Consider the following 21882-nt stretch of genomic DNA (forward strand, 5'->3'; position numbering starts at 1 on the left):
AACATTAGAATATATTACAGATCCCAATTTGAACACTGTGTGAATGTTATAATAAATGTATTAATAGAGCTGTTGTAGGGTAATTATTATCATTATTATTGTCTTATTTTTTTATTTTACAGAACAACAGTAAAATTACAAAGCTAACATTTATGAATGTTGATGGAGTTGTTGCTTTTTCTCGGCTTTTATTTTGTCAGAAACCCTCAGGAAGATCTCAGTGCTTCTTTTTGTTGACTACAGTATGCAGATTTATAAATGATTCTCGTTACGAATTTGGGAAGATGTTTGTCGCACGTATCACATTGTCACATGCCTTTGAAAAAATTCACAAAATGTTACTGAGCAACTGACGAGTAACAGTTTCAGCTCAGATTTTTCTCGCGCTTTGGACTTTGAACCCTGGCGCAAGCTTGTGCAGTGCTGTCAGAATACATGCAATTCGTTCGTGTATTAGAAAATATAACATTCTGCAGTTTATTTACTAATCGTTTGAGGCCATTTCAATCATCATACAGTAGCCTAACCACCAGCATCAGCCACCTCTTCATCTCATCGGAGACATGTGATGCAGCACTAAACAGTCTCTCGCTGTCGGTGCTTCGTGCTTGTAATGATTTCTGCATCTTTCTCTGATAGTTTTAAATACTTTCCCACTGCCGACATGTTTGCTGCATTAGTGCGTGCCTCTATTTGATCGCGTAGTCATTGAGATTTTTTTGCTATTTTCGGCCGAATAATTTCGGTTGCCGAACCCTTTGAAAAAATTCACAAAATGTTACTGAGCAACTGACGAGTAACAGTTTCAGCTCAGATTTTTCTCGCGCTTTGGACTTTGAACCCTGGCGCAAGCTTGTGCAGTGCTGTCAGAATACATGCAATTCGTTCGTGTATTAGAAAATATAACATTCTGCAGTTTATTTACTAATCGTTTGAGGCCATTTCAATCATCATACAGTAGCCTAACCACCAGCATCAGCCACCTCTTCATCTCATCGGAGACATGTGATGCAGCACTAAACAGTCTCTCGCTGTCGGTGCTTCGTGCTTGTAATGATTTCTGCGTCTTACTCTGATAGTTTTAAATACTTTCCCACTGCCGACATGTTTGCTGCATTAGTGCGTGCCTCTATTTGATCGCGTAGTCATTGAGATTTTTTTGCTATTTTCGGCCGAATAATTTCGGTTGCCGAACATTCGGTGCATCCCTATTTTAAAGTGTTATAATCAGGTCCCCATTGAATCTACCAACCAAGGAAACCTGAAAAAGATTAACCCAGTAACTTTGTTTTGGTAAGCCTTTTTCTGCAAGCGTCTGAAAAAACGAGCGCGTCTGATTTCGCTACCCTAGTGACGTTGCAAAGGGATCTCATTATAATATTACCGCCCCTTAATCTGTACGTTTCCACCCACGGCACTGTCATTTTGATTTTGCAAGCAACAACGGTGTACCAGTTCCAATGCTAATGTTCTGTCTTTGGCTGCACTGATGAGCACAGAACACTGTTTAGAGTCCCAGCCTCAGAGGAGACAAGAGAACAGATGTATTTACTGTATATAATACCTGATATATAATGTATATAATATAATACCATGGTGCTAAACCGTTTGAAAATGTTTTTACAGCCACTGTGCAGGTTTCTCTTTGTGAGGTTTGGTTAGCAGTGACTGAAACGCAGCTTTATACACAACTGCCAGTCTGTATGGAGAGGATCTTGAGACTCCAGTAGCTTCAAACACCTGTTTTTACTGCTGGCATTACAATACAATTCATTTGTTTGACAGAAACTTTCCTTAATACATTTTTATCTGACCAAGATCTTCTGTGCTCTAAGCCACTCACAAATCTTTTGACAGTTCAATAATCTCTATTTGCTTTTCGCAAAATATTATTTGTTTTGATGCCTTTTGCAAGACATTGCATTGTTTCATACTTTTCATCTTCAGAAAGATCTTTCTTCCTCACCATATTGCATGAGAACTGTGACTTGCTTAATAATGTGGAACAACCTCTTTAAGTAGGGTTTCCATTTACCTAAGAAGACCTGGCAAACTATTGAACAAACCTGTCTGAGATTGATACCAGTTATCTAAAAAGATGTGAAAAACAACACAAACAAAAATCTGACTCTTTATTGTACCGAAATCATATTGATATGTCACTTGCATAATCATTTGGAACACAGTATATATTAGTCTATCATTCTCTGTACAGAATATCTTTCTGTTCTCTCTATTTCATCATTCAGTTGTTTCCGTTTTATGTTATTGTTCGGTTTATCAGTCATTCTATCTATTGATCGTCTGTTTATCACATGTTCTATCATTCTATCTTTTTGCATATCATTCTCTCATTCTCTCAAAGACACTATCATTCTCTGTTCAGTATCTATTAGGGATGTTCATTTTAACCGGTTAACTGACCGTAAGAATTTTGACCGATTAATACGGTCAGTTAAATGGTTTAAAAAGTCATTTAATTATTTATTTTTTCAGTAATTTATCAAAATATTGAAAAAGTTTTGCTGCATGGTTAAAATGTGCTACGCGTATAAAAAACTTTGTTTTTTAGGGGGAAAAAACATAAGTCGCATATAAGTCTCATTTTATTTTTTAATTCAGAAATAGGCCTAATGCCGACGCGAAATGTTTACAAACATTATAATAAACACTGTAAACATAGCTAGGCTATTTTAGTTCCCCTCACTCCACAGCAAATCCTTTTAATTAACAGTATTTAGAAAAGAACAAGAATTAAAAATATTAGAAGCTATAGCAATATAAACGACAAGCCAACACAAATTAATTTAGGCTAAAACGAAACTGAAACCAACGTTGGGTCTCTCATTACACACAAAATCAAATGTTTTCGTATTCGCGATGTATTTGAATGGCAAATTATTATTTATTATGTAGCTAGACTTCACTTGCGTTCCAATATCCATGTAAAACAAAATGTTTTGCATAACATCACGGCGGTGCGGTGATAACACTTAACGGCACAGATTTTACTACATAGTTTTTTTTTACTACATAGTTTTTTTTCAGTATGTTTGACTGACTGTATTTTATTATGATAATGAACTGCATTGTCAAGGTAGCAAAGCTTAACTGTGCGCGCATGCGGCGCCAGCGTTTTTTCCTTCTAACAGTGGAAGCAACTACTCCTTTTAGTCCTAAAGATAATCGGAATTGTAAAAGGTTTGCCTTTGTGTACATTCACAATAAAAACAAATCTTTGTGGACTGAAGGATGAAGACCTGCCTTTCCATCCTCCTCTTCAACAGATCTGTCACACACAAACACACATAGCTGCAGCCATGGGCAGGTTCTGCTCACCTGTAGGAGATCTGATTATTTTAGTATTCAGTGAAGTTGAAACTGTCTTCAATGGTTTATGTATGTCAGAGCATTTTACTGTAAAGGGATCATATTTTATGCTTTATCCTTCAATTTTTTGTCATCTTACCCAGTTAATAAAGGGTTCTCCTGCCAGAAGAGCCACAATTTAGATTTTCAGGACCATTTTCCTCTCTCTCTCTCTCTATGACCCTTAGAATTAAAAAGCCATTTTTGCTAATGTACCTTAAGACCTTTGTACAGACCTCAAAGTACTGGTATAGTTGTCATCCATCAGAGACCAAATTACTGAATAGATTAATAGTATTTAAATATTGAAATGTGTCAAACATGAGAACCAAGAAGTTTGACTTGATTGATGTCAAACCTGGCTCAATGCACCTTAATATTTGCGATCCTTCACTGTTAGCTGAGATGGATTAGAATTTACCTACAAAACTGATGTGAGCACAGTTTTGTTTTTACAATCTGCAAATGCTGTTTTGTTGTCATAACCATGACGGCCATTTTTAAGCATTTTTTTTGCAGCTTGGTTTTTTATAAATGTTCTTTGTGAACTGTTGAGGAAGCTTTGTGTGAATCTGGAGTTTGTCTAAATAGTTTAGCATTTTTAAATAAGTAAAAAAAATCCTGTTGTTAAAAATGTCTCTTTATAATCAACATACACATACTTGGAATGAGAAATCAACCCATTTTTGACCAAATTGGATTTCAAAGTAATAAACGCATATACAGTGGAAATATTTAGGACGCCGACAACATGCCGTTTGCAGCAAAAAATAGAAAAGATGCTGTGTAGACGTTTTTGAAAATGATTGAGCATCACATATACACATTCCACCTACAAGACCAATATATGCTTTTTATGAATACCTGTCCTTATAGAATAAATCACCATTAACATCTAAACACGTGTGTGAGTGTGTGTGCCTTGTACTGTCACACCAGCGATGGCTCATTACACACTGAGAGATTTTTCTGTGCTGCGTGAATGTCATGGAGAGATGGATGCAGATCTCTCTCTCACACATACACAGTTTCTATTTTTACACGGAGGGATTGGTCTGATAAGACGTCAATTGCAGGGCTTTCTGTGCCAAAAGCTTTCTTGCTGAAGCTGATAAAGATGTCCAGAGCCAAGAGTGACAACAGCATGTGGTTGGCATGGTAACGGGGTGTGTGTTTATATTAGGGTTGGGTACCGAAATGGGTACCTATGTAACCGGTATGTACTAGAACTGAATCAGAACGCAGATTTCGGTGCCTCATTTCGGTGCCAGTTAAATGCCTGAGCGATAGATTGAAATATTTGTCCTGGTTCTCCAAAATGGACGTAAGAAGCATGGGCGTCGCTAGGCCATTTTTAGCAGGGCTATAGCAATTAGCACCATAAACTGTACACAAATTCATGATCGCCTCAGAGTCAGTCCCCTTTAAATTTCATATGAAAACGGCGGCAGACTTCATCTCCTCCCCGTCTTTCAGCGCGCTCTTCAATCCGCAGACCGCGGCGGTCTTGCAGAGCAAGCGGACTCAAACAGAAACAGAGGACACAAGGTGTGTGTTTATCGATAGATTGTTATAATATCTGTATCTGTGCAGTTCTTTGTCATAAATACAGTTTACAAAAGGTCACGAGGGAGCAATCGGTTTCCCATCTACTGTAAAGTTTTCGCTGCGTTCACCCCTCATCACACCACAGCTGTTTCCTCCAGTGAAAATCTAGCCCTAAAGGGGTCCTATTATGCTTTTTTTACTTTTTCAACTTTAGTTAGTCTGTAATGTTACTGTTTGGGCATAAAAAAGATCTGCAAATTTACAAAGCTCAAAGTCCACTTCAAAAGGAGATATTTTATTTAACAGAGATCACTTTTCAAAACCTACAACGAACGACTCATTTGGACTACAACGCATATTTTCCAGGATTTGTGATATCACAAATACCGACGAATGGGACGAGACCTGGTTGAGCTGCACTAGAGAAGGCAACGAGTGTTATCACTATGTCGGAGACACGCTAGCTTTCCCAAGGCAGACAATCTTAGAGTGGTTACAATCATCCGGGTTTAAATCGTGTTCCAATTGATTTGATTTTGACGCAGTATTTACACTGAAGCTCGTAGGCGGCTATGGTAAGGGGCATGACATTTCCCGACCAGGCGCCGAGTGGTGCCAATCACAACACACACTGGCCCAGCTAACCAATCACAACACACACTGGCCCAGCTAACCAATCACAACACACACTGGCCCAGCTAACCAAACACAGCACAATTCGTATTTCAGAAGGCTGGCCTTCATTTGATAGACTGGGGAGAGAGGGGTTGTAATAATGTAAAATGTGTCAAAAATAATGTGTTTTTCGAACAACCTAGTATAAGAGCCTGTTCTAGTACCCCCCAAAACAAAATCTTGACTTTGTAAAAGAGCATAATAGGACCCCTTTAACACATATGAACATACTTTATAAAACGATCATGTTGCTATTTTCATTTGAAAATTTAATATTTAATATAAAACATATTACAGTGCATGTGGCATACCATACAGTCATTCACAGAACTGATTAAAGACAGTGACAGACAGCACTCAGTCAATTCACTAATTTTAACTAAATATCAGAGTGATTCACAGAGATACAGTAGAAACATTGTGTGGTTTTGTATTAAATATTGTTTTGTATTAAATAATGACCCAGATCGTGAAATACATTTATTAACTTGGGAAATGCGAGCATTCGAGGAGCATGTGAATGCTATATATATTTATTTTTAATATTTTTAATGTTCTTTAATGTTATCCATCATTTTTTTTTAAAGTATCGGTTCAGGCACCGTTTAGGCACCGGTACCGTTTTAAAAGTATCGATTTAGCACCGGTATTGTAAAAAACCCAATCGATACCCAACCCTAGTTTATATATGTGTGCATTTAAGAAAGTCAGCAGGTCGGGCTAATGAAGAGCCTCGTTAACAGGAGAGGAGATGATTAGGGCTTTTACACACAAACCCATCTGAAACAAGAGGTGGAGACAGAGTTTTACGAGTATCAGGATGATTTCACAGGGCTAAAGTTAATGGTGTGACGTTATTGCAATCCATTCGCTGTTATTGCCTCTGTAGTCTCATATTAAGTATAGCTTTTACTGTTAGTTTGAGTATTTGAGTATTTACCTCATCTAATTCACAATGCGAAGCTCTCTTTGGACCAATGGCAAGCTTTTTTAATTACATTTCTTATTAAATGTATGTGTTGCTTTGCATTTATCAAGTTCCAAATAAAAACCGAAAATAATAAAATGAGATGAATTAGTTAATGCCGGCTGTATTACACATCAACACACCTCTCTCACCTCTTCCAAATTCCCTGTTTCTCTCACTAATTATACATTCAGAATTAATTAGCAGAAATGTCTTGAGTGCTAATTGTTGAACCTGAGAGACAGCGTGCAGCTCTGGACTTGTTCAGCTTTTTCACCTGGCTGTAATTTAGCTCAGAGTGCTCAGTGTGTGTGTGAGGATCTCAGGACAGGATCCTCGCAGGTTTGTTTTCTTTATATTTCTCTGAAGAATCCAACACCTTTATTTGTCAGTTTCGTTTTTTTTTTGTTTTTTTATCTCAGCGGCCCAGAAGCATAAATAAAAAGTGTGGAGATTTATTCATCTGCAGATTTATTCATCGACCAGAGATCAAAATAACACGCACATCTTAAAATAACACAGTTTTTGCAGTGTCAGTACCGACTTACAGGTTTTTGATTACAAACAGGCTGGACAAAAAAGTCTAATAAACAGTCTAATAAAACTTTCAAGTCGGTAAGATTTTAAACAAATTAATATTTTTGTTCAACAAAGGTGCACTAAATTGTTCGTTAATGACAGTAAATACATTTAAAATGTTGCAAAAGATTTTCATTTTAAATAAATTGTTATTTTGAACTTTCTATTCTTCTATCAAGTAATCCTGAAAAATGGGTACCACACAAATATTAAGCATTGCAAATGTTTTAACATTGATGATATTAATAAAAAATTTTTGAATGCCAAAACAGCATATTAGAAAAAATTGTGAAAAATAAAAAAGCTTACAATTGATCCTTGTCATCATAGAAATAAATAAATGTTTTAAATATATTAAAATATAAGTTATTTTGACTGTAACTATTGCTGTATTTCATCAAATAAATGTAGCTTTGGTGAGCATAAGATGTAAAAAAACAATAAATCTTTTGAACGGTGGTATATATCATTATTATGAAAGGGGTCATATGATGCGATTTCAAGTTTTCCTTTCTCTTTGGAGTGTTACACCTTTAAAGGGGTCATATGATGTGATTTCATGTTTTCCTTTCTCTTTGGGGTGTTACAAGCTGTTCGTGCATAGATAAGATCCATAAAGTCGCAAAGATTAAAGTCTCAAACCCAAAGAGATATTCTTTCTAAAAGTTAAGACTCTTCCACACCTTCCAAAAATTCCTCATTAAAACACGCCCCCACATATCTACCTCACTATGTGGGAAGATTTGCATAACACCGGCCAAATGTTCACGCAAAGAAAGAAGTAACTTTGACTCTCGCTGTAGTATTGTTGCTGCCGCTGCTGCCATGTCGTGGAGATGCTGTGTGTTTAGTTGTGAAAGCGAAATTACTTTGTTTGGCCTTCCAAAAGAGGACAAAAATGCTAATAACTTTTTATTGCATTAGCCTATTGCAATGAAACTGGTCTCAAAATATTCCATGGGTCATGCCGACAACATACATACCAAATATGCCAGAGTATGCTGAACTTCCTGTCCGCCATTTTGATTTATGTTGAAAACATACTTTTTTTAACTCCCCGTCACTCGTTTTTCCGATTTTCTCCAAAATCGAGTCAGATCATATTCAGACTGTGCTGACAAAAATATATGGATTTCGTGTCGATAGACGAAACCGTTTTCGTACAGTGCCGCTACAAATTTTAGACATGGTGCCAAAATGACTCTAAAGCTATATCTATGCAAAGCTTTGACATAATGACAACAAACTTTGTGTGTGCCATTGTCACTTCACACAGAACACACCAAAATCATTTGATTACAGCGCCACCTGTTGGTCAAAAGTGATAAGCCATTTAATCATATTACTAGGGGTTGTATTTATGATTTTTTCAGCCATTTCAATTACAATCATCCTAAAATTGCTTTTATTACATATTGTTGAATTTGGTCTAATGCTCCATACCATGCTTAGCTTCTCAATTTGCTCACACAGAACAGACCAAAACGATTTGATTGCAGCGACACCTGTTGGTCAAAAGTGATAAGCCATTTAATCATATTACTAGTGGTTGTATGCATGATTTTTCAGCCATTTCAATTACAATCATCCTAAAATTGCTTTTATTACTCATTGTTGCATTTGGTCTGATGCTCCATGCCATGCTTAGCTTCTCAATTTGCCTCTGGAGTGCTTGGCCCCGTGATTGCTGCTTGCAGCTATATTTTTTACTGTATTTTTAACACTCGTTTGAGAAACATGGGCCCGTTGAATCTCCAATGGCGGTGTGCAATAGACCAGTGAAAGATTTATTTATTTATTCCTGTCTTCTCTTCCAGTGAAGAAAAGAATGTGATCCCTGACAGAGCTGACATTTAAAGCCCACACACACACACCAGCAATGAAGACACTCGAGTGATCTCACATTTCCATCTCTCACACCGCTGATCTCTCACTGTCAGTAATGTGCTTCATAAGAGACTGCAGGAAACTCTCAGACTGAACATGAATATCTGAGCCTCACGTACGTCATAGAGATTTCATCACTCCTGATGATTATGAGAAAACATTGTATTGTTTGGCCCTCGTATTGTTTACACATGAAACACATCCTGTGTGTAATTCGGAGGCCGTAATGTGTGCATATGTGTGATGTGCTGACTAATCTCGCTGTATGAGAGGCAGATCAGTTTAAATGAAAAAAAAAAAAAGACTTTATGTAAGAGAGACGGAGCTTTGCGGTGGAGTTAATTCCTCCTGGCCGCATCCCAGACGCTCTGCTGAGCGGCATGCTGGAGCACCTCCCAATTCCGGGCCTCCGCATTTTGATTAATCCAACGAATTATACCAATTACACTCCACTGGGGATCCGAACAAATCCAGTGAGCTGTGAATTCAAACAACCGGTGGCGTCCCATCAGTCTCCTAGGCTGGTTCTGCTCAGCTCTGGTCATCCGAAATGGAATTCATTTTGATTTTCTTGCTCTAATCGTTGGTATTGTTTAAGACGAGACAGACTCATGTAAACTAACGACTCTTAAATACTTTCACTTCCTTTTATCTGTGTCAGAGGTTCATCTCGGCGTCTCCCTCGAACAAACATGTGTGCCAGCGCCAATATTCTTCATTACAGATGAACTGATCCATTGTGTGCCTTTTTAAAAACGGCAGAGCACACACACAGAGTGTAGTCTGAGTGCCCACCAAAAGCCTAATTGAGTTTAATCAATGCTACTTTATGTTGGGCTCACTTTAAATGTTCAGCGCCGTCTGATTCATCTGAAGGGCGGCTCCCGCTCGGTGCTTTTCAAAAGCACCATTGAAATTCTAATGCAATTACAGAAAGACTGAATGCACAGATGGAGTATTCTGCTCTTCCTTATTTTCTCCTCTCCTATTTTGTCCACTTCCTCGTTTTATTCTCATCTCTTCTCCACTTGTCTCAACCTTTCCTTTTCGTCTCTCATTTTCTCCTCGCTTCTTTTCTCAGCTGTCTCCTCTTACTGTCTCATATCCCCTTCTTTTTGTCTCATTTTATCTCAAATCATTCTCGTTCTCATTTTCTTCTCTATTCTTTTTATTGTCTCCTCTGTTTTAATTTCTCCTCTCCCCTCATCTCATTATCTCGTCTCCTCTCTTCCCTCCTTCTCTTCTCCTCTCACTCTCATTCTTCTCACTATCTTCTTTCTTTTTTCCCCACTTCTTTCTCTTTTTATTTGCATCTCTTCTCCCCTTGTTTCATTCTATTGTCTCCAATCTTCTCAATTTCTCCTCACTTCTCTTCTAATTTCCTCTTGTCTCCTCTCACTCTCATTCTGTGCTCTTCATCTGCTCTTCTTGTCTCCTCCCTTCGCTTATCCTCTTGTTCTCATCTCCTCTTTTCTCATTTTCTCCTTCACTTTCCTCTCTCCTCTCCCCTCATTCTCTCATCTAATTTCCTCTCATGTAAGTCTCCTGTCATTCTCTCTCTCTGTTATGCTTTCTACTCTCTTCTAAACTATAAACTATCCCCAAATGGTCTGTTTCTGTAATCCAGACTTTATGTAAGAGAGACGGAGCTTTGCGGTGGAGTTAATTCCTCCTGGCCGCATCCCAGACGCTCTGCTGAGCGGCATGCTGGAGCACCTCCCAATTCCGGGCCTCCGCATTTTGATTAATCCAACGAATTATACCAATTACACTCCACTGGGGATCCGAACAAATCCAGTGAGCTGTGAATTCAAACAACCGGTGGCGTCCCATCAGTCTCCTAGGCTGGTTCTGCTCAGCTCTGGTCATCCGAAATGGAATTCATTTTGATTTTCTTGCTCTAATCGTTGGTATTGTTTAAGACGAGACAGACTCATGTAAACTAACGACTCTTAAATACTTTCACTTCCTTTTATCTGTGTCAGAGGTTCATCTCGGCGTCTCCCTCGAACAAACATGTGTGCCAGCGCCAATATTCTTCATTACAGATGAACTGATCCATTGTGTGCCTTTTTAAAAACGGCAGAGCACACACACAGAGTGTAGTCTGAGTGCCCACCAAAAGCCTAATTGAGTTTAATCAATGCTACTTTATGTTGGGCTCACTTTAAATGTTCAGCGCCGTCTGATTCATCTGAAGGGCGGCTCCCGCTCGGTGCTTTTCAAAAGCACCATTGAAATTCTAATGCAATTACAGAAAGACTGAATGCACAGATGGAGTATTCTGCTCTTCCTTATTTTCTCCTCTCCTATTTTGTCCACTTCCTCGTTTTATTCTCATCTCTTCTCCACTTGTCTCAACCTTTCCTTTTCGTCTCTCATTTTCTCCTCGCTTCTTTTCTCAGCTGTCTCCTCTTACTGTCTCATATCCCCTTCTTTTTGTCTCATTTTATCTCAAATCATTCTCGTTCTCATTTTCTTCTCTATTCTTTTTATTGTCTCCTCTGTTTTAATTTCTCCTCTCCCCTCATCTCATTATCTCGTCTCCTCTCTTCCCTCCTTCTCTTCTCCTCTCACTCTCATTCTTCTCACTATCTTCTTTCTTTTTTCCCCACTTCTTTCTCTTTTTATTTGCATCTCTTCTCCCCTTGTTTCATTCTATTGTCTCCAATCTTCTCAATTTCTCCTCACTTCTCTTCTAATTTCCTCTTGTCTCCTCTCACTCTCATTCTGTGCTCTTCATCTGCTCTTCTTGTCTCCTCCCTTCGCTTATCCTCTTGTTCTCATCTCCTCTTTTCTCATTTTCTCCTTCACTTTCCTCTCTCCTCTCCCCTCATTCTCTCATCTAATTTCCTCTCATGTAAGTCTCCTGTCATTCTCTCTCTCTGTTATGCTTTCTACTCTCTTCTAAACTATAAACTATCCCCAAATGGTCTGTTTCTGTAATCCGGAGTCAATCCTCTTTCTGTTCATCATCTCCCTTCTATTCAAGCGTTATTTTATTACATATTGTGTTCTATTTAAATCAGCCTCTCTTCTCAGATGAATAAAAATGTTGGATATCTGTAGCTGCCGGTGACCTTCACAAAAGCTGTGCATTCAAAAGAGACTCCAGCCCAAAAGAACCTCATCAGAACTGTGAATGTGCATTTGGCAAGGAGCCCGACCATCCCACGGTCCTTTAATGATGCCCATCTTCGTATCTGTGATGTGGAGGAACGGCAATGTCAGATGTGGAATCTGTGGGGTCTGGGACATGTGTGGCAGGGGGTTTTGCTCTTAGGAGAGTCAATCTTGTAGAAATGGAGTTGGAAATCAAAGGCATATCATGCAGCAGGGGAAATGGCATTTTCATAAACATATGTTTGACTGTGAGCTAGTCTAAGAGCAGACACATTCACATATTCACAGAACATCACTTTCTACCTTACATTCACATTTAAACATTTGCTTTTAATCTCTATTTATTAAATAGATAGAACTCTAAACCATTAGTAAATATAGAATATACAGTTAACAAAGCTGCTCTTATATGATTTCTGCTACTTTCTCTCGTTTTCATTTCCTTTTTCTTTTACGCTCATGCTCTTGGGAAGGGGGCTCGTTCAAATGAGAGGTAGGGCAGTGTGTGTCTGGAAGTAGGACACAGGAATGGATGGCCTGTGCTGTTAGCTGACCTACATTGAGACAGACAAAATAGTTTCCCAGCATTCTGTGAGGCACCTCACCTGCAGAACATACACACATTTGCATTTTGCTTTTGCATTTATGGCCCTTACAGATGCTTTTTAGCAAACTGATTCAAAACCTATGCACACCTATACACACGCACACACACATATATACAACACCTATTGCATGGCAAATGCGTTTGATTTTCATTTTGTATAATGAATATTTCTTTTGCATTTGGTGTAAATATGCTTCACTGAATTGTTTATTATGGCTATAAAAGGATGTTAGACTACTAAATATGAAAAGCAGTAGCATACTGTAGTTAAAACTTACTTGAAACCTCTATAATATAATCAAGCTCAGACCAATCAAGTGGACCAAACAGTGTTGTGAGTGAAAAAAACAACAATTTATCTTTGCTTTAGCTTGAAAATTGGCTTAGATATCTTTTTGGTCCACTTTGTTGTTGTTTTTTCCCCTTGATGAATCTTGAATATTGTTGACCTCTACATTTTAAAATTAAACTATTCTTTGGAGGCAAATATCAACTAATTGTGTTAGATTAATTGTGTTTTTAAAAAAAAAATCTTTTTTTTTTTTAACACAAATTAATCTACTCTCAGCCTAGAGAGTTACATCCATTTATATATGCTAGTGTTATATCTGTACATTTCATAACTTTCACATGGTATTGCAAGGTGGTCTGGTTAAACCCTTAAGCCTTCATTTGCACAGAGCACTGAAGGAGGACCTTTGAAAGTGTTTTTAATATGCTCATTCTGTCATCTCCATAGACAGAATAAGTGGCTCATTTCCTTTCCTGTGTGTCATTATTATCTTCCTACAACTATACGTTATTCATGTTAACAGGCCTAAATATTTGGCATTTGAATGTGAAACTACATTGTTGCACATTCACACTGCACATTGTAAAGCAAACTGAGCTCAGGCCACCTTTTAAGATGTTCCGAGTTCGATTCACTTTAAAATTAATTTGCAGCACTCATTTATGTTACACTTTTAGACCCCTGAAACGTTTGTGTAAAAGCACAAAAACATGGAAGGAAAAGCTGTCGCTTTCAACCATGTAGCCTTCACTGAGAAGTCTAGAACATACTGATTCAAACTGACAGTATGGAAAGCCAAGATGACCTGAAGTATTCATTAAATTAATAGGGAATTTGCAAGCAGAAGGCCACGCACACAAGCACACATTTCCTGAAAGCAAGGCATACAGTAAATAAAACAGGTAAAGCAGCAAGATTTTACTTTTTTGTCCTCCACCACACTAGATGCACACAAACACGCATCTGCATATACAAAAAATACAGTAGTTAATCCCATAAATGACATTTCACATTGATTTTTTAACATTATACACTGACAATCTGAAACACTGCTCAAAACAGGCATCGGTGTGAAACAGGACCATGTCTTGTTCATGGGTGTGTGTGTGTGTTGAGTAAACGTCTTTGGAAGCCGTTATTTATCTATGTTCTGATCTGAGCTGATGTAGCTATCCTCTTTTAATGGCTTGGATTCACTGGAGGGTTTTCAGGTGAAAAAGCACTCAAGGCTTTCTCTCTCGCTCTGTCTCTCTCTCTGCTTTTAATTAGCTATAAGGGCCACAGGTCTGATTTTGATGAAGTCAATGGAGCCGACGGCCAAAAGCGCAGTTAATACTTTCAGGCTGTGAGGGGTTAGAGGAGCTCATCGCAGAGGATTCCTCGGAAAACATTGCAGGGATTTATTTGAGCCCCATTGCTTTGATTTGTGCTTTTGTTTTTATTAATGAAACAGTCGTTACATGCCAGAGTAACAACACTGATAAATCATCTGACTCTCTCTTTCTTGTAGTAATTGGTCTCTTTCGACATCCTCAGACAAAACACTCGTTACGTCAGCGTTTTGTTCTGAATGGAGCTGTCTGCGGCCACATTATTAATTTATATCTGCTGCTGTTTTCTGCTCCTCCTCAGAAGATGTTCACTCTGTTTTTGTCTAAGCCATTTCCTTCAGTGCTGTGAGTGCCTGTCTTCTGCATTACATTGACAGAGAGGGTCATGGGTGTTATTTAGCAGCACATGTCAATCTGATACACCTGTAGGTCATGTACATTCTGATCTGCAAGGTGACCATCACTGCTTGCTATTTCTAAATTCAGGACAGGATTAAGACCAGTCTTTCTCTGATAGGTTGTATAGTGGGCTATTTGTGTGAATAGGTCTTAAAGGTTTATCTGTACATAGTGCATGCTAATTTCACCTATGTTTAGATTTATATTACTTTAAGTGAGTTTTAGATGACTGCTAAGATAATCTTTAAAAATACTATAAAATGTTATCTTTAGCAAGTCTCAAATATTATGCATTTTTCATACTCAAGTTATATCACACAAACATGAATTATGAATGTCTGAATATTAGCATGAATGTTATTTGGTCTGTAGGCACAAGACAGTAGTTGTTCCTCGGTGAATCAGTTGAGAAACTGATTAATTGATTTTTTCATAAAGACAATAACTTGTTTTGTTCCTGAATGAATCACTGTTTTTGAACAAATCTGAGGAGTTACTTATTTTTAAAAGTACCTACCCAACGTATGTGATTTAGGCAGTCACTTGCAGTTCTTGAATGAGTCTGTGTTTTTTGACGAATTGGATGAGTGAGTGTTTCAATGATTTATTCTTAAAGATGGCCACTTGTTTATTTCTTGAATGAATCAGTGTTTCAATTAGGGCTGCACGATAAATCGCATGCGATATTTAACGCGCATCTCCATGCAAATCTCCATCACCTGCGGGCTTTCACATTGAGCAGCATTAACTACACAGAGCCATTGTTCGCTGACGAGCTGCGCTAAACCTTGTTCATATTCGCGTGATTTTTTGCGCAGCTCGTCAGTGAACAACGGCTCTGTGTAGTTAATGCTGCTCAATGTGAAAGCACGCACGTGATGGAGATTTACCGCTGATTACAGGACCGGCTTTCTGACAAGATGCGCGTTAAATATAGCATGCGATTTATCGTGCAGCCCTAGTTTCAATGATTTGTTTGTGTGAATGATTCAATGACTCACAAGACAGTCACATGTTTTGTTCCTTATAGATGTTTTTAATCGGGCTGCACGATAAATCGCATGCGATATTTAATGCGCATCTTGTCAGTAAAGCCGGTTCTGTAATTGGCGGTAAATCTCCATCACATGCGTACTTTCACATGGAGCAGCATTTACTACACAGAGCCTTTGTTCAATGACAAGCTGCACAAAACCACGATCATATATAAACGTGGTTTTGCGCAGCTTGTCAGTGAACAACTGCTCTGTAGTAAATGCTGCTCCATGTGAAAGTACGCACGTGATGGAGATTTACCGCTGATTACAGGACCGGCTTTCTGACAAGATGCGCGTTAAATATCGCATGCAATTTATCGTGCAGCCCTAGTTTTAATGAATCATTTGCTTGAGTGATTCAGTGACTCACTCATAAGTAGTCACTCGTTTCGTTCCTCAATGAATCAGTGTTTGTGAACAAATCATTTGTGTAAATGATTCAGTGACTCACTCATAAAGACAGTCACTTATTTAATTCATAAATAAATCAGTGTTTTTGAGTGAATTGCTTGAATAAATGACTTAATGACTCACTGATAAACACAGTTACTTGTCGCCACCTACTGGTATAACAATGCAACCATCAGAAACTGCACAAATACACAAAAACGGACCAATCATATTCAAGGACTGGACCAAAAGGTTGAATACTTGACATTATAATGTTGTGATGTTTAAATTCACTCTTAGCATTTAAATTAATTGTTTCATTTTTAATTTATTTAGACAATTTTTAATAACAAACAGCAGTCTGTCATTTTACATATGGTTCTTGGTCAGAAGGAGCGGCAAAGTGGACCAGACTTGGTCCACTGAGTCTGGCTTTATAAGACTATGCATACAGTATCTCAAATGTCCTCTTGCATTAGTGTGTGTGGTTCGAAACGAAACCCAACACCAGTTCTGCTCTGTCCTCAGTGCTGTTGACCCCTCAGTCCTGCAGTATGACCTCCATGATTCCTGCTGCGCTCACCCCCCAGGGCCTCTTCAGCACAGCAGATGGCTAAAGCACCAGCCATCCACGGTTATTAAGACCAACAGCGTCCCTGTGGCTCTGAGGACAATCAACACCTCTCTCTCTCTTTCCCTTCACAACTTTCTCTTCACCTTAGACAATCTGCTTTGACTCCAGCACTCTTGTGTCCACTGGCGCAGGTGGTAAGAGTTGTTAGCAGCCGTTTTCAGAGCGCTGCTCTGACAAAAATGCATCTCACACTTGCTATCCGAGAGTAATCAGCCCACGTTCATCTTTCTCTCGCGGGTTACCAGGTTTCCTCCTCGCCACACAGCGCTAAATCCATTAAAATGTGAAATCAATGAGACATTAAGTGATCTTTGCATAAAAGCAGACTGTGCTGGTAGCGGTTAGACGTATTTAAAGTAGAGCACATCAGAGAGAAAGTTCTAGAAGACCATAATTTGCTCGCATAAGATGAGGCAGAGGGAAAGTGGCAGCAGTTAAAGTTCATGCGCTGTCAGACTCCATTTGAAAACGTTGACTCTCTCTCTCTCCCTCATCTGGGGATTTTTAAATTGAGCTAAATGCTAAACAGCCCCCCAAGCACATTTACGGAAACACACATAAGTTGGCCAGTGTGCTCATTAAGATATGGAAAAGCTGACATCTGTTGAAGCACATCAGAGTAACGCTCAAAAACACACACTCGACACGGCTAATAGCAGGAGTTTAGTTTAAGTATAGTCAGATGGGGGAGAGAAATCTAATAAACACTGGTATGGAGGTATGGAGATCCATTACACACACAGGACGATCCGTCTTATATTACACTGCATGTGGAGAAATCATTTGCATCCTGTTGGAAACATGTGGTGGGCCGTGTCCTCTGTCCTGTAAGGAGAGCTACTTAAGCCAAAATGACCACAGTCAGAGATGAAGTTATAGCAGTTAAACTACTCTGTTGTTTCAGGAGGCATGTCTGATACCGGTCTGATACATTGCTAATTAATTATGTGTGAATCACAGATATTACAATACTATACAATTTGTCCAAAAAAATAAAATAATAATACAATAAAAACTTTTTTTTTTAACTATTTGCTAAAGATTATGTTATTAAATTATTAGTGTTTTGTTAATTTTTGTTGTGTTTGTTGTTTTGAGTTAGCAAAGGTAATCTAAAAGTAAAATTGGGTGAAATGCACCAGTGTTTATTTTGTGTGTATGATGCATTTTGTGCATGTATGTATGTATATACTTATGTGTATGTGTGGATATATATATATATATATATATATATATATACATACATACACACACACACACACACACACACAAACGCTTAAAATTACTAAAATATAAATTTAAAGCTAAATATAGAAATAAAAAAAATATATATATAAAAGGATAAATTAACATTGAAATGAAAATTGAAATGAGTATGAATAATTATATATCTGATACTGGCTAATGTAAATCCATTACTGTCTGCTACAGTAAATTAAAAAAAATTTATATCACCAAATAATCATGAAGGTTATATATCATAAATATCTATAAACTACGGCAAAGACATTATTGGAAAATGCTTGTAGACATGGGGTCACAATTTCCTTTCTAAAGTGAGAATTATTTTATAAACTCAATTTAGCTTAGGTATGTCCTGTTTACTTGCTTTTGTGCACATCAACACTCTTGACATTTTAATGATATTTGGTGTTGGAAGCCCTTATAGCAGCCATGTACACATAGTTTTGTTTTTCCAGTAGACCAGTGAAAACCTGTGCACCTTACTCCTTGAAATAAAGCCAGCCAATTAGTTTTTAAACAGTTTTTTGTGCACAAAATGCATCAGACAGTCCAAATCTGAAGCTGAGACTAGTGTCTGCATGTTTGACACCAGAGAGACTTGTCTTGTTTCGTTCCGTAGCAGGATGAGTTTGCATCATCATTAAGTAAAACAGAGACATCAGCCTCAATTCTTTTCCAGATTCTCTCACATCTGTCTGAGCGAATGAAGCTCTGGGAGCCGCCACACCAGGGAACTGAGCGAATGCCACACTCAGCTGAGATGAGCATATGTTTCTTCTCTAAAGTGTTGGCCCTTCAGGGTGTGCTGAGACTTAGACGACTCTCTGTGGTGTGTGTGTGTGCGTGATCGTGGATGTATGAAAGCGAGTGGGTGTTTTGTTAACACAGAGGTCAGACTGTCCCAGAGCCAGAGACTAGTTATCACAGCACTGCCCCCTTCAGACTCCTGATGGAATCACATGATGCCTTGAAGCCCGGGACCTTGTCCAGATTTAGCAGCGCCTGGGTGTTGTGGTCACACCGTGACGTAAGAGTTCTCTAGAGAGCGCAGGTGTATGTGTGATTCTCCGTCTGAAATCTGCCGTGACAAATGGTTCCTGATGGCTGATTTGTCGGCGGTCTTTTCTTCTGGGTTTTCAAGATCACCCTCCAGGCAACAAACACACACACATACACTTCTGCTCTCAATATTTGCAAAGTGACAAAAGCTGCTTCTACAAGAGCAGAGAAAGAACAGAGAGATAGATGTTCAGACCAAAAGCAATTTACATTTTCTGTGACAGTTGGAGATTTGAAGTGACATGAGCGAAAGTTCAACTTTATGCAAATGAGCAATGACGTGTATGATCTGTTTCCTTTAAAGCTGCATACTGCAGTGCAACCAACAGTACAGCTTCAAGTGATCATTGTCAATGTGAATAAATACAACTTGCCACTTATGTTTGCAAATGAGGTCTGCTACGATTGGCTAATCTCTTTGCATATGAAATGGGCTGTGAATGATCATCAAACACTGTACAGTGCTGTGTTATGAGTGTGTCCTCTCTTTCTCTCAGAGTAATGTGTGTTTGTGTCATATGGTCTGTTATCTCCTCATATCACTGGAGCATCCACATGCTGCTACAGTCTGCTGTGCTTGACCTTTGACCTCACGCTTTTATTCTGACGCCCAGCTGACCACTGGAGGATAGAATAGCCCTGCGTAGATCTTTCATCTTTTAAAAGGTGGAGATAAGAATTAGGGTCAGGACAAAATACAGCACTGCCTTTGAAAAATGACTCCAGTAGTTTTCTCGTGTGGAAGGCAAGACTTTTGCGGTTGTTTCCTTCTCTATGTGCAGGACATACAAAACAGTTCTGTTTCTCAGAAACTAAAAAACATTTTATTGCTCAGAGGATACTTTTCATAGCACATCATATTTAATGTATTGCTCAGTAACATTTCATTTAATGAATTTCAGGAAAAACATTGAAACAATTTTGAAACATTTCTATAAAGTAATTGGATTTAAAAAAAAATAAAAGTATTTATTATTTAACTTTTATTCAACATTTTTATGTGTAGTCATTTGTGCTTTTCCCCTTCCTCATCAGTCAGTTTAGAAATAGCATGTTTCATAACTGGTAACAGTTGTGTAGGTGTGAGTGTGTACAGTATGTAGAAAGCACATGACTCATTAAAGGTCTGCCTGATCTCTGCTAGACTACACCAATACACAAACACCAGCCATTAGCAGCATCTGAACACACTTTATGCAGTCTCTCATTCAATCGATCCTCCACTTTTCTCAAGCACACAGCTCTTGTGAAATGATCAGAATGGTGTTTGTGTGTGTTGTGCGACTGAAAGAGCATCCTGTCTTTATAAACAAACAGTGAGTAAAGTGTTTATCGTCCTCTCTAGTTGTTTTCCTTTGTGTTCTCACCGTTGGCCTCCTCTTAACACCTAGGAATAGAAAATCATTTCCCCTAGTGAGTCGCAGATTCGGCGGCAGAGAAAAGCATTACTCTTTCTCTCATTATAATAAAAGCACAGACAAATCCTTGTTAAGCCTGGATGAACTGAAAGGGTTAAACTAAAATATGAAAAAAGACAATCCCACGGTCAGAGACTGATTCAGGGATCTCCAGCCCCACATTTACATTAAAACGGGAGCTTGTTATAAGGTGAAATTTCAATGAAGGCACCGCAGAACACATTTAATGAAATTCAGATGTGGCTCTATGAATCTCATTAACAGTCTTTGTGCTTTTCTGCTGTCCGATTTCCCCCTTGTCTGCCCAGTCGTGAGAGAGATTTCATCAGCGGCTTTCAAAAAGACAATGTCTGTTCAGATCTGCACTCCCCACGCTCTCTCCTCTGACGGAGGCCGAAATCTGTCGGAGTTTGAGTTCAAAAGGTACACGACTGACTCTTCCTCTGTTTCTGTCTCTCTTTCCACAGGCTTCGGCTTCGTAACGTTTGAGAATGAAGACATTGTAGAGAAAGTCTGTGAAATTCATTTTCACGAAATCAATAATAAAATGGTAAGTTTGCCCATTTTCAATTTCTGAAGGTGATTGAGGGATTAATATTTTATTTCCCATTTAGCACAATCCTAACAGCATGCAGTTGTAAGCGCTGTGAGTGTGTAAAGTGTTGGGCAGTGGCCAGAAAGCGTGAAATTGTGTGTGAAAACATTTTGATCAGTCAACAAGAGTCAGAAACTTTCCCCTCTCCCCTTCATTTATAAATGCCTGCATCATGACTTACGGGGCTAAAAAGAGAGAGAGGATGAAAAGTAACTGGCACACGTTGAGTTCATTAAATCAGGATTATCACCCCACGGCCCCCCAGTATCAGGCAGAACCAGCAGATGGGCTGCCAGTGTTAGCTTTCAGCTTGCAAATAAATGTTTTCCCTTGAAATTAGAAAGACCTAGTCTTAGCCTCATATGGGCCAACCACAGACTGTATATGCAACGTCTGATGTGTGTTGCATAGTCACTGTTGTCAAAGTTTGCCAGGTTAATGTCAGGTTCAAATTTGAAAGAGATTCAAGCATTTAAAAAAAAAAACAAACTCTAAATAGCCAGTATTTTTATATACTCCTATAAAGAGTTTGACATTTACCCACCTTAAATATCACAGAAAATGACATTTTAGGACAGAGCCTTCCTGTCTAGATGGGCAATTTTTGGACGCAGTAGTCCTGGCTATGTGAAGCTATTTGAACTTTTGTAATATGGTTTATTATTAAATAATACATTATTATTAAATTTATTATTATCTATTATTAAACTCAAAATGATTGTTCAAA

The 21882-nt window shown here is 38.4% G+C and overlaps 1 protein-coding gene across 1 annotated transcript in view; it reads left to right on the top strand.

Moving 5' to 3' along the window:
• LOC107680316 (RNA-binding protein Musashi homolog 2-like) overlaps positions 1–21882 on the top strand; it is a gene marked incomplete at its 5' end in the record, with an annotated part of 70859 nt that overhangs the window by 11030 nt on the left and 37947 nt on the right. The window contains one exon of the mRNA XM_016476164.1: positions 21028–21110. Within this exon, the coding sequence (XP_016331650.1) occupies positions 21028–21110 (83 nt within the window). The remainder of the gene's footprint in view (positions 1–21027; positions 21111–21882) is intronic.

The sequence above is a fragment of the Sinocyclocheilus anshuiensis genome, unplaced genomic scaffold (assembly GCF_001515605.1).
Source record: "Sinocyclocheilus anshuiensis isolate Anshui unplaced genomic scaffold, SAMN03320099.WGS_v1.1 scaffold1294, whole genome shotgun sequence".
NCBI classification, from domain to species: Eukaryota; Metazoa; Chordata; class Actinopteri; order Cypriniformes; family Cyprinidae; genus Sinocyclocheilus; species Sinocyclocheilus anshuiensis.